Source organism: Cynoglossus semilaevis, chromosome 19 (assembly GCF_000523025.1).
Source record: "Cynoglossus semilaevis isolate Cse_v1.0 chromosome 19, Cse_v1.0, whole genome shotgun sequence".
In the NCBI taxonomy this organism is placed as follows: Eukaryota; Metazoa; Chordata; class Actinopteri; order Pleuronectiformes; family Cynoglossidae; genus Cynoglossus; species Cynoglossus semilaevis.
In genome coordinates, this window is record NC_024325.1 from 10,166,159 (window position 1) to 10,181,609 (window position 15,451).

Sequence of the window (15,451 nt, forward strand, 5' to 3'; positions counted from 1 at the left end):
CCACTGTCACAAGCTTCGGACGGATGAAGTCCTTGATTTCCCTGCTCTCTGCGGCGCCACCCTTGGTGCTGCTCAGGGACGGCGGGCCACGGGGGTTTGTGGCCGAGGCTTTGACCGTCACTGACCAGTTGGGGTTGACGTTCTTGGTGTAATCCAATTTTTTGTACGCTTCAGTTGAACTGCACACATAGCTCTCACCTAAAGGGGGAAGAAATGATGTGAGGGACAGAGACATGATGGACAATTGTAGAAAACAGGACGGAAGTAGAATTTCATATCTGCTTCACAACAGTGTTCCTTCAGCATCTTGGTACTTTTAGTTGGAGGACTCGTTCCCACTTGTATATATTTTTGTATAAAGCCCTGACAACAAAGATGGGGCATTGGGCTTTATATAACATTTTAGGGGCATTCTGAATTATTTTTTGTGTGTTTTGTAAATGTTTTTTTCTTTTGGGCATTCTATGTGTTTTATTACCTTGTCTTTTTTTTATATCAAAGTTCAAAGTTATTTTTTCTTTTGGGCATTTATCTAACTGTGTTTACTCACTTCTAACGTAGAGAACTTTATGGTCTATTCCTGGACTAAAAACAAACAATCGCAATAACTTCTTTCAATTCCAAAGTCAGAATTTTATTATGGTGCATGACAAAAGCTGATACATTTAAGAGAAATGTGTCTTATTCTCGCTGTGGCTATTTATTTGGATGTAAAGAAAAGAAAATCATTCATCAAAAACAGTATATTTCTACCAGAAACTACGTTGACAGTTTACTGTGCAAAGCTCTGGTCCTTAAAGAAAACCGGACGCCACTGGTTTAGACCTGCAGGTGTCACTTTATGCTGTGGTTGATGGTTTAGGTAAGTTGACAACAGGTGACACAGCAGCTGACAGGTGCTGCAATATTTATTAAGACACAAGTTCTCAGTTTTAACCCCCTCGGGGACACCATATGGGTTTCCCATGTCAAGTTATCCAAATATTTTTTAATTTAAATGTAACTAGAAACTTTAACAAACTGATATTTGAGGAACTAGGTTTGACATAACACCACATTATTTAGTTTTTTCCTCACCTTCTACCATTTGGTCAATACTGGTGATCTTCTTGGAGCCTCCCATGGTATAGATGGTTCTGACGCCCTGGGGAAGGTTGACGTTGTCGGACAAGGAGCGGGTCAGATCGGCCAGAAGCGCGTCAAATGTCCGGATCCTGTCCGTGGAGATGGCGTACACGATCCCGTTGAAGTAGCGGTCTCCGTTGCGGTAGAATCGGACCTTCTTGGCTCTCTTCTCCGCGCTCAGAGTCTTAAGAGTGCGGGTCCGATACAAGCTGCAGTGGGCGCTGTGCGTAGGACTGGGTACCCCGTTCATCCTGGAGCCGGAGCGGCCGTGCCTCTGACCTTTGTCGCGCTCGTCGAAATGTTCTATCTCCATGACGTGGTTGCCCAGACTCACCAGTACCGCCGTGCTATCTGCACCACACGAAACAAGAGGAGGAGGAGAAGGAGGAGAAGAAGTACGAAACAAGAGGAGGAGGAGAAGAAGAAGGAGGAGGAGGAGGATCAAAGTTTCCAGCAGCGGATAAGTAACCAAACACAGGCAGGAGCAGGAGGCTGGTGAGGTAGCCTTCCTGCTGCGCACTCTGAGAATAGCACCCTAATGACAGATTAAGTGCTGTTAAGCCGGGTGGACAGTGCACTTCGTGACGCGCACTGAGGGGTCCAGAGGTGCAGATGGATGGAGGCTGATGGGACGGTCACGAGTCGATAATAGACTATGAATTGACCTGATCAACAACATCAACAACTGCAGGTTTTACAGCAGTGTCTCCCAGTATTGATAACTGCTGATAGACCACAAGACTTTATGACCGCACATGTCAAAGTGAATGTAAACAATAACATTGCATATCAATGAGTGTGTGTGTGTGTGATGTCACTCTTACCTAAATGAGCGGTCAGGGCTTCTCTGACGGTCACCTCCACTGTGGCTGATGTTGGATTTCCCTTCAGATATGAAAGAAAGAGCTTCTCTGAGCAGACACCACCTCCACCTCCAGCACTTCTTCGTGTGTGTGTGTGTGTGTGTCTTTTTGTTGTCCACTAGATGTGCCCCACCACCAGACCAAACACCAGTGTGCCTGTGGTTATTATTATGTGTGTGTGAGGCTGGACTGACTGGGAGCAGCTGCCTCCCCTCCCATTCGCATTTATTTTTCCTTCACCCACCTCCTCTCCCCAGTTCTCTCCTCCTCCTCCTCCTCCACGTCATTCTTGTCGTGATATTCTCCGTGCACCCCCTTCCTCATTAGGATGCAGACCCACGCCTGCTGGACTCCCCCCAGCCACAGACACGCGTCAGCAACCAAAACCTAGGGAATATTTTTCTTTTTTAATTCTGGAAATTTCAGTGACAAACGATTTCATCCTCAGCTTCAGTGATGAACCACAAATGAACTACTCCTTACCTAAACATATCTAAAGAACCAATCAGAACACAGGAAGACAGAGTCAAGACAATATGCTTGAGTTGAAACTATAGCATCAGAAGAAACGGAAAACATAAAGGATGTTCAAAATGGTCAGATCCAACAACACATTCACCACTGAAACATGGATCTGTCCTGTTGTCTTTCAATAGTACCCCCCCCCCCCCCCCCCCCCCCCCCCCCCCCCCCCATACCTGTCTTTTAGCCACCACTAACCGACACAATACAGGGGGTATTACTGTACTTCAGCTGTAAATAGCGACGCCTTAAATTTCAAAACACTGGATTTTTAATGCATTTTCAGGGTTTTTTTTTCACATCTTCATGAGTGGGAAGATTACAGACATTATTAATAGGATGGATAACCTGGGGACCTTATGCTGCCCGCGTGAGGTTTTAAGTGTGGGACTAATCACAGAGAGACTAAAAGCTCAGAGCAGCCTCATGTTTACCTTCCAGAATATTCTCACATGCAATGTTACGTAACACAGTTACTCCACTAAATCTCAAGGCGGCTGAAACCTAAGCCTGTAGCGTTTCAACCGTGTAATGCTGCCATGATGCAATGCCAAACGATTTTTACCCCAACCCCCAGTGGACGTCATAAACTCCCACATCTTAAATTTTTAACAGTGCGTGTTGTCACACGAAGCATTTCAAAGATGTTGTTGTTGTTGTTGCTCTCTGTCTCTGATCAAATGGGTGAAATAAAGACCATGACCTACAACCTGGTCTCTAGAGATGGCCCAAAATGACATCATCAACTACTCCCTGGTGACCCCAGAGTGTGTGTTACGTGACAGTAATGTTGACGATCTCTGTCTGTTAATAAATAATTCTACTGTATGTAAATCACTCAGGAAGAATATTGTTCTGATATTATTTTTACCCAACAACTACTGAGGTACGCATCATCATGACTCACATTTGAACATTCACATGTATGTATCTGAAGGCTATGCTAACCCTTGGTTGTTTTGGCTTTTTAATCGCCCAACCAAGCTAACTATCAGCTATTTCCTCTTTATTTTGGCCATTTCTTCATCATGAGTGGAATTCCAAAGGGGAATTCAAACATATCAGTTATGCTCTGAGCTGCACGTACTCTTATCCCCAGTAACAGGTGGGAGAAAAGTGTTAAGAACGTTGTTGCAGACTTTTTATGTGATGCTTTTTCAGATGGGCTACATTTCCAATCTAGATCCTAAACATTTACACTTTAACAATCGGTGATTATATCAGTACATCAGTCAGAAATGCTTCATGAACAACACTTTGGCTGAATGTGAGTATGATAAAACCCGCAGAGTGACAGATTTGTTCCCCCCCATTTACTCAGATCTTGATGCAATGTGCGTCACAAACTGAAGGATGACAAGGTGTTTTGTGGAAATTCATTCTGGGTAACCAGGGCACGTGCTGGGGAGACTGCCTCTATGACAAAGCAAAAGGAGATGGAGGACAAGGACAGAACACCATCAAGAGCATAGAAGAAGGCCAGTGGGCTCATGGTCTTATAAATGTTGGTGTTGGTTTGTGGAGGCCTGGTTTGGTAGTGTGTGTATGTGTATATATGTATATATTCAAAAATAAATAAATAAAAAATTAAATAAAAATATGGAATTAAGGGAAATGATCAAAGCATTTAAATGCATTCACCTGCACCTTCACTGCTAAAAAAGAATTGTGAATGAAATACAATTAAAGGTCAAAGGTCAACAACTTTCCAATAATAATTTCCTTTGCAAGTAACCAGATTATGTTGTTTGTACATAGAGTATTTGTAGTATTTAAGCACAAATATTAACACTAACTAATAATAAACTAATTGACTTAAATGACTAAAATTTTTACAAAATCCACTGAGTAACTGATACAACAGGACATAGCTAAAAAAAAAACAACATCCTCAAAAAACTGTTTCATAATCCCAAACAGGTTTGCCTTTGAATTCCTCTTTATAGACAACATCAGTTGGTAATGATCTTTTTTATTTCTTTTTTTAAATTATTTGATAATTTTCCAACTGGAGATATTTGAGGTTGAACCCGTGCTCCTCACTACTTCTTCACAAACCACACAAATCCAACAGTTTCTGGCAATACTCACATTCACTACGAAGACACACAGATTTCTGACGCCCACGTCCTGAAGGTGGTAAGTGGGTGTGATGCAGCAGGATGGCTGTTCACTAGATCAACTCCATACAGGGATCGGTGCTGCTTACGTAACCAAAGTTGAGAGGAGGCGGTGGTTTGAAGAAATGAATGGCAGTGAAATGAAAGACGCTGCTGCTTCATTAAGACTTGACCTCAATTCTGCCTTTAATTTTCTTGCCATCAAACATTGCCGGCTGCAAGGGAAGAAGTGATTAAAATGGAAATTTTAATGTAATGGTTATGCAGAACTCTGTGTTTGTCATGCAGTGGAAAATAACCCTGGGATTAAAATCCCATCTGTGGCTCCCGGATGAAAAAAATTTTCATTTGAAAATAAAAATCTATTTTCAAAAGAAGTAAATGGAGCCGGTGGGGAAAGAATTGACCGGCGAGAGCAGCCATAACACCTTTGGAGTTAGAGACTGTGTTCATTGTAGTGTTTCAGGGAGGGTAACCTGCTCCCTTTGGGTGACTTCTCCTCATTTCTCTTTTCTGTTGCTCCTCCTTTCACATGGACACCTCGTCCAGCAGCTTCTCCTCTTTCTCTGCCTCTCTTTACGTGAGTCTCCACGTTGCTGCTAGTCTGCCACCCTCTGGGAAGAAGTGATAAAAGATGGATCAACGAAGGGGTCGTTTCTCTCGTGTGTGATTTATGATTACGCCACATGTCAAAACTCTGTACAGTGAGTGATACTGGACTCCTCAGTCAGTCTTTATCTCTACTTAAACATTCTAGACCATTTACAAATTCATCCGTTATCACTTAGTCCACTTCATGTCTCTGTGCACCACCAAAGTGACAAAACACCAAAAAACTGTTTTCTCTAACCTGGTCTGTAATCCTTTATTACCTATATCTGCTGTTCCTCGGTTGTCTCTCTACTGCCCTCTGTGGTTGGGTGGAGAAATGTCTTCTGTGAGCTTCTAGTGTGGAGGACAGCTGCAGTGGATCATTTATAGGAGATTATGATCAGCACACGTGCTCCAGAAACAGAGGCTTAATCTTCGAATATTACCAGAGCATATGTTAGGGTGTGTGTGTGTGTGTGTCTGCCCTGACTTATCAACATAAAGGAACTGTCCATAATATTTCGTTAACATTATAATTCCAATCTAAAATGTGACAATAACACACATTTCAACCCCACTGAAACCAGTGTTGCTGCAGCAAAAAGCTGAAAGTCCTTGGCTCTTTACTGAGCAAGGACTCCCTCTCCATTACATAACATGAGAACCCTAGAACTGCTAGTGGATTAATGACATTCCAAAGTTGAACAGAAAAAAACAAACAAACATCAGTAGCATTTAAGCATGGCGTGATTTTTTTTTTTTCAGTAAAAAATGTCACATTTAAGATCAACACTATTCATCTGTCAGGGTAACGTGGACAAAAGTGAACGCTTACCTTGGCGATTTCAGAGAGGTATGCTCGTCTCTCATCATTGGTTTTATGAAAAGCCTGGTATTTGAAAGAAACAAAATCTGGTATCATATTTTTTTTTTCTTGTCTAGTTGTTTTGTCTGACACCTTAAAAGCAGCCCCGGGCTACAGTGGCTGCTGACTAATAAAAGAAAAGGCAAACAACAGAAAAATCGTATAATCTTTTTTGTGTGATTAATGGAATTTTCATTTACAGCACTGCAGACACATGCAAGCCGCAAGGTCAAAACTCATTTGACAAGGCTGGTGGACAAAAAAACAAGCGAGACTAAAACCTTTCCCTCCTGCTCGGTCCTGTGGAGACAGTCCATCAGCTGATTCTGGAGGTCAGACTTTTCTTCACTCAGAAGTTTCAGACGCTGCCGCAGAGTTTCCTGCAGGGAAAAACTGTACGTAACCTTCAACATAACACAATGTGTCAGGGCGGTGTCAGCTTTGGCCAAAGATGTTTGCACTAGTAGGAGATGACAGCGTCTGCAGGGATTAGGCAACAACAGACGTGCAGCAAAGTGCCTCAAGATTAGATGAGGTTAAAAAAAGAATCCATTTTAACATGTGTTGATCAGATGTTTAGAGAAGGGTCAAATCTGAAAACATGGTTTATTTATTGAAACCTATATTTAATTGGAAAACCACTGTATATTTCCTTTCCATGATGATATAATAATGTCTATATTACAAAAGCATGGTCCTCACAATTATTCATCACATTAATTAAGCATAATTCTTATTCTTTTCACATACTCAAACTGTCCTTGGAGGCAGTTTGAGTATGTGTTTGTCAACACACCTTCAGTCGAGTCCTGCAGTCACTGTACCCACTAATGACCATCTGTTAGTTCTGCCTTAGGCATTCTGACTGTACATACAGTCAGAAAATGTCAAATATTGTGTAACAGCCACAGTTGTTGTGCATTACTTGGCCTCGGTGTATAATCCTGACTGCAAACTAGGGTTTGTTCAAACTTCAGTAGAAAATGGGAGAGAGAAGAGGCACGTCACAGTGCTGCCTAAGTCTCTGGCTCCCTCTGCTGGCTCATGCACGGAGTGTACACTGTAATTTTGTTTAGGTTTCATTTTTAATAAATCCAAGTAGGAAAATAAATAAATAAATGAATGAATGGATAAATAAACAGAGCACTCACCACTGGCATGTCATCATAGGAGCGGATTGAGGCCAGTCGATCTAAGAGAAACATTTGTAATGCATTAATTCAATTCCATTCGATCAGATTGTTGTCATATATTATGTAATTTCAGCAAACTGTACACCTAAAACCATACGTTTTAATTGTACAGTATTATATTAAATTGATGGTTTTAATCAATACTTAGATAAACAATTTATATTAGTAGTCAACTACTAATGTGGTTTTATTCTGGTGCCTTTTTTCGTGTGCTCCTTTAAAATAACCCAGTACTTGGCATATAATGAGTTGAAGATCCCTCCCCTCCCTCCCCGCTTACTACACTGTATACAAACAGTGACAGGGTGTGACCGCATGAGGGTCCAGTTCATTCTCATCATACCGAAAAGTCCTCCACCCAAACCACATTTCAAGCTTATGAGCTCACCAATGGGATTCCCTCGTAGATCACCCAGTCTCTCATTGATGAGTGAGATCTGTCTGTCCAACTGTCCATTCAGCTCCACCTGTGTCTCGTACCGTGTCTTCCACTCACTGCCTGGAATGTGTAAAGAATGCATTACTAAGGAAGGGCGACAGCATGAGTCATTAACACCGGTGTTAATAACGTCTCACACCTTCTCCATCGACACTGTGCAGTCTGTCTTGCAGTTCACACATCGTACTCCTCAGATCAGACACCGACTCGTCAAGCATCTCTCTGTGGCAAAGACAAAACTAATCAGACGATGGAGTTCCTATTTTCAGCAGCAAAAAAAGCAACCATAACACAATAGAGCGTTTTAGTCAAAGTTAACAGACACACCTCATTTCTCTCTCCTGGTCCAGTTCAGCCCTTAATCGTGTCAGGTCGTATTTACTGTACTCACTTTGTGCAGACATGATTCTAACGAAAACTCAGCAGGACTTTGTGACTCTGGTTACCATGGATACGGCGGCCTCCGTCCAGTTCCGGCAGGGCCGGAAATAAAGGAAGATTTTTGCGGAAAATTTACAGACAAATGGACAAGTGATTTTTTTTCTGATTTGTTGCCCAATCTCGAGTGATCAGACTACCTTTAACGACATAATCAAACCTCACGTTTTTGTGCATACTTTTTTAAAAGGCGCAAATAACCTTACAGCTCTTTAATGTATGGAAAGAGTAACTCAAGTTGACACTACTGACAGATTTGTGTGGTTTTTATTTTTTAATAATATATAGGCCTTTTATATATTATATTAAACAACCCCGGATATTATAATAAATATCTGTAGATATATCCCTATGTGTTAATGTATTAAGGATCATAATAGAGGAGACCCAATCTTTTCTACCAAAAGTTTTCAGGTTTTTTTCTAAATTGTATGAATACTTAGCAATAAACACAGTTTTCTGGTTTGGTGTTGGCATGAACAAACTACTCTATATACACTTCAGTAAAATGTACTCTGTAAATCAATATATGAGCATTTAAAACAATGTCCTTTTACATACAACTATAAAAATGTTTGGTTAATGGAATGTTATTAAAAAATATCTTAGTTTTTTTCTACATGTAAATATTGGTTTTCGCATGATTACATTTTGATCTTTAATTATATATTGATTTTTTTTAATTTGGCTTAAGTGCAGCATTCACTTCCTGTGCTTGTGTTTTAACACAGATTACAGTGATTTGTTACTAAGGTCTCCTGTTTTTAACTGCACATAAGTGATCTATAGCTCTCCAGCGTGGAAACACAAACTTATTTCTTTATCTGTGCCTTGGCTTCCTTCTGTTTTTCCAGCCCCTCTGTGTCTGTTTTCTCTTCATTTGAACTTTTGACCATGGCCTTGGCCGTCTGCTTTCCTGCAGTTTTCAGGACGGCTTTGATGCCCAGGTTGTCAATGTTGTATGCAGTCACACCGACATTGACCACTGACTGCAGAGCTGTGTCTGTGGCATCGCCTGCCGAGTTGCCGTACCTTCAACAAAAATATATTATGATGAGGATGAGAACATGTTGGACTTACAAAAAAGAAAGAAAGGGAAATGTGTATCCAGCACCGTGTGATAGTGGTTTTGTTGCACGTTTACACACCATAGTTCCAAAAAGAAATTGGCATGCCGCACTGTGTGGCAGCTTTATTGTCATATCACCAGGCAGAGCATTTACAGACCCTGAGGACACCAAATGTGTTAAAACCAAAGAGAAGCAGAACACTGCAGTGTACCAGATAAACACACACCAGAAAAATGAACTGTCAGAAAATAACCCAAACTCACAGGTTTTTGTGTCAGTTGTGATGTTTTAGATATGGTACCTGTCTTTTTGGGTTATTTTTAGACTTGTATAAACGTTAGAAGAGTATACCCAACAGCACTGAGCAGGAGCAGCAGTTAGTCGAGAGATTTTCCCTCCTACAGTGCAGTCACGTGTGGCTGGACATGTTTAAGAGACTCTGTAAGCCTTTGAATCTGAAAGGAAAGCAAATCAGGTCCCAGAATACATAGAGGAAAGAACCAGAGTCAGTGTTGGTTATTGACAGCTGGTCAACAGATACAGCAACAGGTGGAAACCAAAGGTGCCACAATGTTTAGGATATTTCTACAAAAGATGACAGTTCATATATCTTAAATGGAAGAACTTACTTGTAAGTCACAGATGTGACTGTCTCTGCTCTAACACTTTTGCCAACAAGCTTTGCTCCTTCCTCCAGACTTGACCAGACAGTAGAAAACCCTGGTGTTGATGCAGGAAAAATTTGTTTTGCTTTTTCAAGGAGAAGATGATCATTCTAATTCAAATGATTCAAATGTGACTATGAATGTGCTCTAAAATTATTTATGTCTATCTATTTCTTTTGCATGCAAACACCATGCACATTTTTATGCATAGCATAACCTTTTTGACAAAATAACCTCTGTTATTTGGTACCAACCTTGTACACTGCTGGATGCCACATGTTTGGTCCCATCCCAGTTTGATGGCTCACCCTCTTTACGGTTTTTCAAAGATTCAGGAACTAGTTTAGCGCCTTGTTTCTTAACATGTGGTGCCACCTTTTCTGCTGCATGTCCTAGAACCTTGCTGACACCATCAACTGTAATTATAATGTTAATTAATGAACCGTGGTGCACAATAGTATTATAGTTAAAAGTAAAAGAAAATGAAGACGACAAGGAAGAAGAAGAAAGCCTATACTGTTCATTATACATTTAGAGACAAATATACACACAATATATGCTGATGTTGATTTTGAATTATAAAAATGTACAGAATTAAATGTCACTTCTCACAGTTGCTACAAAACCTTTGCGTGAGTTAGTTACCTAAGAATCGGCTGACTCGCAGAACTCCCCCTGTGGCCTGTTTACTCGCCTCTAGACCTTTAGTCACCTTGTGGCTGACCTCTGAAGGAGTTTCCTCAGGTGTCATGCGATCCCTCATCTTGAATCCCCCTTTATGAATGGCACGACTGGTAGCTTCTGCTCCCTTGAGGAAACCTTGACCCAACCACGTAGAACCTAAGAAATGACCCAATATGTTTAATTTGAATCTGGATGCTGTGGAAAATGGACGGAGATGACAAATGCCATGTTAGGTGTAAAGCATGAACATGAAGTTGGGTTATAAACACACCTGACAGAATTCCATGAGCCATTTTCTCACTCCATCTTGGAAGAAGTGACTTCTCTCCTGGTGCCACAATCTGTCCTGGTACTTGCGGGGGACCAACGGGGACTTTGGTACTCAGGTTAGTGAGATCTGCTTCTGCCCCCTGAGTACTCTGTCAAAACAGAGTTATTTAGAGAAGATATATCACACATTCAACCAAAATGGTGAAGACACTCAAACAGGTTATATACATCAAAATCTATGTTGTTAAAGAATAAAAGTGACACATATTGTATGTAAGACAATGAAGTGTTGGATTTGCTCTGTAACGTGCCGATCACACAGAATTGAATAATGATAATTTTTAGCAACATAAAAGATGAAATTACAGACAAACTCACTAACCCAGTGACTACATGAGTTTCTGACATTCAGTGAACAGACCTGGAACCTGAGATCGGCCAGCTGAGATAGGAGGTCTTTAAACAATTCCCGGCAGGCAACAGGCAGTTCAGAGGACAACACAATGCCAACAAAGGATCCATGCATTTCCACCGAGCAGTCAGTGAACATGAAGATCCCAGAGTTGGCCAACAGCACCGGTGTGTCTGTTGTCAGTTGGTACAGCCTGTCACACACCTTAAAAAAAGGAATATAAAACTCACATTATGAACAAAAACGTAAACTCTTTGTGTTAAAGGCTTTGGTTTTTATAATAATAAATGTTTTTTTCTATCACTACTTAACCAAGGCTGGAGAAAAAAAAACAACTTGGCCACTGCCATTAGAGTGACAGAGGAAGATAGCAACTGCAATTAGAGTGACAGAGGAAGATAGCAACTAGAAGATGGAGCAACTGGCTGGTTTTTATTTAGCTACGGTTAAAAACAAGTCCACCAAATATGTTTGAGTTTTTTGGTCTTTTTGCTCCAATTTGTTTTGTGCCTTTTTACATTATGAACAGTCATTAAAATTCTAACCATTATCATTTCTGATGCTCACTCATTTGTTTGTATTAGAAGGACTTCATTATTAATTGCATATGCAACAGTTAGTTAAATTTACTTTTCTTGATTTTTTTCTCTTTAAAAGCAACTGTTTAATTTAAAGAAATATGCATTATAATTATTATTATTTCTTTATCTTGCTCATTTTATATTTTTTTACATATAAGACATTACTATCTAATGTTGACGTTCCCCTGTGGGAACAAATTGAAATTTTGAATTAGTCCGAGACTTTCTGCTGTATCATGCATCCCCAAAAATGTTTGGGTGCTAGACAATGGCGAGCAGCACAACTGAAGGGCAGACTCATGTGTTAATGGAATCATTGTCTCTGTGGGAAACAAAGCAGAGCCTGAATACTGGGGAGCTGCATTATGTACCAGCCTGGGTGTTGGAAACAAAGTCATGAGGCAAACTGGAATAAATGGATCTTTGTAGAAGTTCTGGAATACACTGTTGACTTGATGTTACGTCTGTGTTGATTTGTCTGTTTGTTTTTAACAAAAAGAAACAGACACTTACTCAAAAAAATTCAATGCAAGATATGGACAAGTCATAATAGTTCTGAATCTAAACTCTTTCCATGTTCTTTTCACAGCCTACAATACTAAGTTTAAAGAATGTTGACTATTTCTACTATTCTATAATATCTAATTGTATAATATATAATATTAGAATCTCAATATATTTTATATATAACGACAGTTAGTGAAATCATTTTGGACTTCAAATGCAAAATAAAAAAAAACCAAGGCTGCTATTTAAGAAAAGTTAGATTAGTGTAATTGAAAAAGACGACTTGTCTTATTCTTTGAAAAGTAAATCCTTAAAGGATCATTTGTAGTGTTACCATTAATGTAGTAGAGACAGTAGCAGAACATTACATCTATTTGTATAAACTAAAATAATTGATTTACTAATGAGAATTAGTAGTATATATTGTAACTAACTAACCTGGTAATTAATATGAATTAGAAGATCAACACAATAACCCCAAAATGTCTAAACATACAATATACTTACACATGTAAACTGTCAGTACGTGTGCATGAAAATATGTAACCAGGACAACCCTATGATTTGTAAACAGAATTTCCTTGGGACACCTTGTCCTCTCAATACCTGCACGATGACTCACAGTTGTCTTTAAATGTGTCTAATACCTGTGACGTTGTTTCTGAGGGAGTAGTCCTCTGTTCAAACATACAGTACCTCCAGGACAGCTCAAAACCCAAAGGGCTTAGCTGACTTAAAGTGTTCTAAATATAACGCTGGGTATACTCACATGTAGAAAAGCTGAGGGTCTGTCCGTGGTGGGCTCCTTCGTTCCACTATCAAAAGTAACAATACGGAGATATCCTGGATTAGACAGGGAGCTGACCTGTCCATTTGGTGCCACGAAAAACAGCTGAACTCCAGATGGAATAAACAGCAGCTCCATTTCATTTTGTCTTGGTCTGCTGTGACTTCCTGACCAGGGGTCAGTTGGACCAAAAGCCAGGCTGCTGTGCCCGTTTGTGGGCTTTGGGGTGTATTCTGGAGGCTGCTCCCCAGGGTTATTCATGGCTGTGGTTCCTGAAGCCTCAGCAGGGACCGCGAATTCAAACGGAGGACAGGAAGCAGGCCTGGGAGGAGGTGAGATGAGGTTTGTGTTCTGGGGTCTAGGAGGTAAAGTGGGGCACACAGACTGGAGAGAGGTATGATGAGGCTGACTGTTAGATGCCACTGGAGGGGGAGAAAAATGCAATAACATTTGGTTCCTGTGGTCTGCTGTTGTCAGCTGAGAGGTGGCGAGGTCAGTGAGGTGGGCGTTGACAGTGTGCAGGGAGTCCCTCATTCTCTGCTGGTACTGCCTGGCTGTGTCCCAAACCGCTCCTTGCTGCCACTCTGCTCCAGTGGGAACTTCCACGCCGTGTGCAAAGTGTTGACGGCCCATTCTGTAGTAGTCCAGCGCCTCCTCTGTTCTACCAGCCTGTTCAGCAGCCAGTGCGCGACCCAGGCAGTGATAAGCAAACTTATACTGGTCCTTGATGAGCAGCACCTCTGGAGGCTCAGCCATGCTGAGAAAAAATGGAAGAAATCGGTTACAAATAAAGGCATTAACCATTATATTGGTACACATAAGTGACCATGGACAGTGTTTATAAAAGATCAACCACTGATTGTTTCCATGTTTAGCTTATACTAAATGTGTAAAACTAACTGGAAAAGGTAGCCTGAATAGAGCAACCACATGCAGTACGTAACCTGTACTTTGTGATCCCCACCCATGTACTGTATACACAAACTACATTGGCTACAAAGCTGGTTTGTGAAACCTTCACTAGTGTCACCTTTTTTTTGTGATTCCACCTTACTGAGTAAAATTATGCATATTTCGTTAATTCATTTCTTTAATTGTAAATGCACAAGACCGTGAAAGCAGACTAACATTTAATGCATCACACACATACATATGACGTCGTGTCCATAAGAGGACGCTAAAGTCCCATTACTTGATTATAAGAATTATGTATTTTGCAACCACCATTGACCTACACTAACGAATATCAAACATGAGTTTACTTATATCAGGAGTTAAGTATTTAAAAAACTATTTCTTATCATAGCTTCCAGAAAGCGCTCTGGTTGTATGGAATGAGCTCCAAATATCGAGTGTACCTCTGGCAAAGAAAACTTAAAGCAGAACAGGAGGTAAATAGTTGTACCTGTTACAGATATGCAGCCAAACCAGGTGTGAAGAGGAAGACAACAGGTGAGGTTTCAGGAAGAGAGCTCGACTCTGACGGTAAAAACCATAAGAGCTCAGATTTCTGTCATTAAATAGTTGTTAATATTTCTAACACAGATATGGACTCGGAAAAAAGGTTCAGGTTCTACCTGAAAAACCAGACCATGGTCCTGAATGTAAGCAAGACCATTAAGTTAACGTTTAAATTTGGGCAAAAAAGGTTGGTAGTTTTATTAACGTTAACTTAACTGATTCGGGGTTGCGTTCATGGCGTCAAACGTGACCGCGGCTTTACTTGAATTACAAATACATTTAATTCAAAATAAATCTTGGCTTACCTTAATTTCTTTTAAACTTTTTTTTTTAAGAAACACAAACAAAAACAACTTTTTAACAGTTCCTCTTCACTCTTATTACTGTGTTCGTCTACTCACACAGGTGTTTCTCATTAATTTAGCTAAAACACCCACAAACCAATGCGCAGGCGTAGAACACACCGGAATATTTTTCCGGTTACAACTTTCAAAATAAAGTGACTTTACCTGTTTGTAAAATAAAATAAACATTTCATTTATTTCTTTTGAAATATATTGTTTTGTAATTTACTCAAGGCATATACATATCTACATAATTTAGAAGTGTAATATATTGTAAGAATCTGACACTTGCTTTACGCTTCAGTGAAGCTTTATTGATAAACAGTAGCGGAGAATAGCAGGTGGTCATATTTGGAGCCAGAGTTTGAGCCAGTGACGTGCGGTCAGGGGAGGCAGGGCCTCCCCTTCCATCACGATAAAAAGGGGAAAAAAAGCACATGAGATAAATATTAATATTTGCCACTGATCTGTGTTAAAGATGCATTTTAAGTATGACTCTACAAATTTTATTATT

General features: G+C 40.3%; 3 protein-coding genes across 11 annotated transcripts in view; all 3 read right to left on the reverse strand.

The window, feature by feature from the left end:
* The window catches only part of dclk1a (doublecortin-like kinase 1a), a 41,480-nt gene extending 36,788 nt beyond the window's left edge, over positions 1-4,692 (reverse strand). The window contains 6 exon segments of the mRNA XM_025065688.1: position 1; positions 3-198; positions 1,078-1,476; positions 1,950-2,375; positions 3,828-3,926; positions 4,602-4,692. The exon segment at position 1 is cut by the window's left edge and continues 144 nt beyond it. Of these exon segments, the coding sequence (XP_024921456.1) occupies position 1; positions 3-198; positions 1,078-1,438 (558 nt within the window). The 5' untranslated portion in view covers positions 1,439-1,476; positions 1,950-2,375; positions 3,828-3,926; positions 4,602-4,692.
* A 33-nt stretch (positions 4,693-4,725) lies between these two features.
* ccdc169 (coiled-coil domain containing 169) lies at positions 4,726-8,345 on the reverse strand. Of its 2 annotated transcripts, XM_008332861.3 has the most exons (9): positions 8,046-8,345; positions 7,858-7,940; positions 7,668-7,778; positions 7,238-7,278; positions 6,368-6,466; positions 6,057-6,110; positions 5,503-5,591; positions 5,059-5,244; positions 4,759-4,845 (listed from the first exon to the last, which is right to left on the reverse strand). In XM_008332861.3, exons 1-8 carry the CDS (start codon positions 8,120-8,122, stop codon positions 5,067-5,069), a joined length of 732 nt encoding a protein of 243 aa, XP_008331083.1. In that variant the 5' UTR covers positions 8,123-8,345; the 3' UTR covers positions 4,759-4,845; positions 5,059-5,066. The 2 variants fall into 2 exon arrangements, with proteins under 2 accessions (XP_008331081.1, XP_008331083.1); XM_008332859.3 differs by having other exon boundaries at positions 4,726-5,244.
* Positions 8,346-8,410: 65 nt separating this feature from the next.
* sparta (spartin a) lies at positions 8,411-15,048 on the reverse strand. Of its 8 annotated transcripts, XR_003052920.1 has the most exons (11): positions 14,899-15,035; positions 14,538-14,611; positions 13,115-13,889; positions 11,267-11,461; positions 10,847-10,994; positions 10,537-10,731; positions 10,146-10,307; positions 9,856-9,946; positions 9,578-9,681; positions 9,271-9,384; positions 9,048-9,188 (listed from the first exon to the last, which is right to left on the reverse strand). XR_003052920.1 is itself a non-coding variant. In XM_008332865.3 (9 exons), exons 3-9 carry the CDS (start codon positions 13,886-13,888, stop codon positions 8,969-8,971), a joined length of 1,785 nt encoding a protein of 594 aa, XP_008331087.1. In that variant the 5' UTR covers position 13,889; positions 14,538-14,611; positions 14,899-15,036; the 3' UTR covers positions 8,411-8,968. The 8 variants fall into 8 exon arrangements, 3 of the variants coding, with proteins under 3 accessions (XP_008331087.1, XP_008331088.1, XP_024921457.1); XR_003052916.1 differs by having other exon boundaries at positions 9,271-9,681; XR_003052917.1 differs by lacking the exon at positions 9,271-9,384 and having other exon boundaries at positions 9,051-9,188.
* Positions 15,049-15,451: the final 403 nt, after the last annotated feature.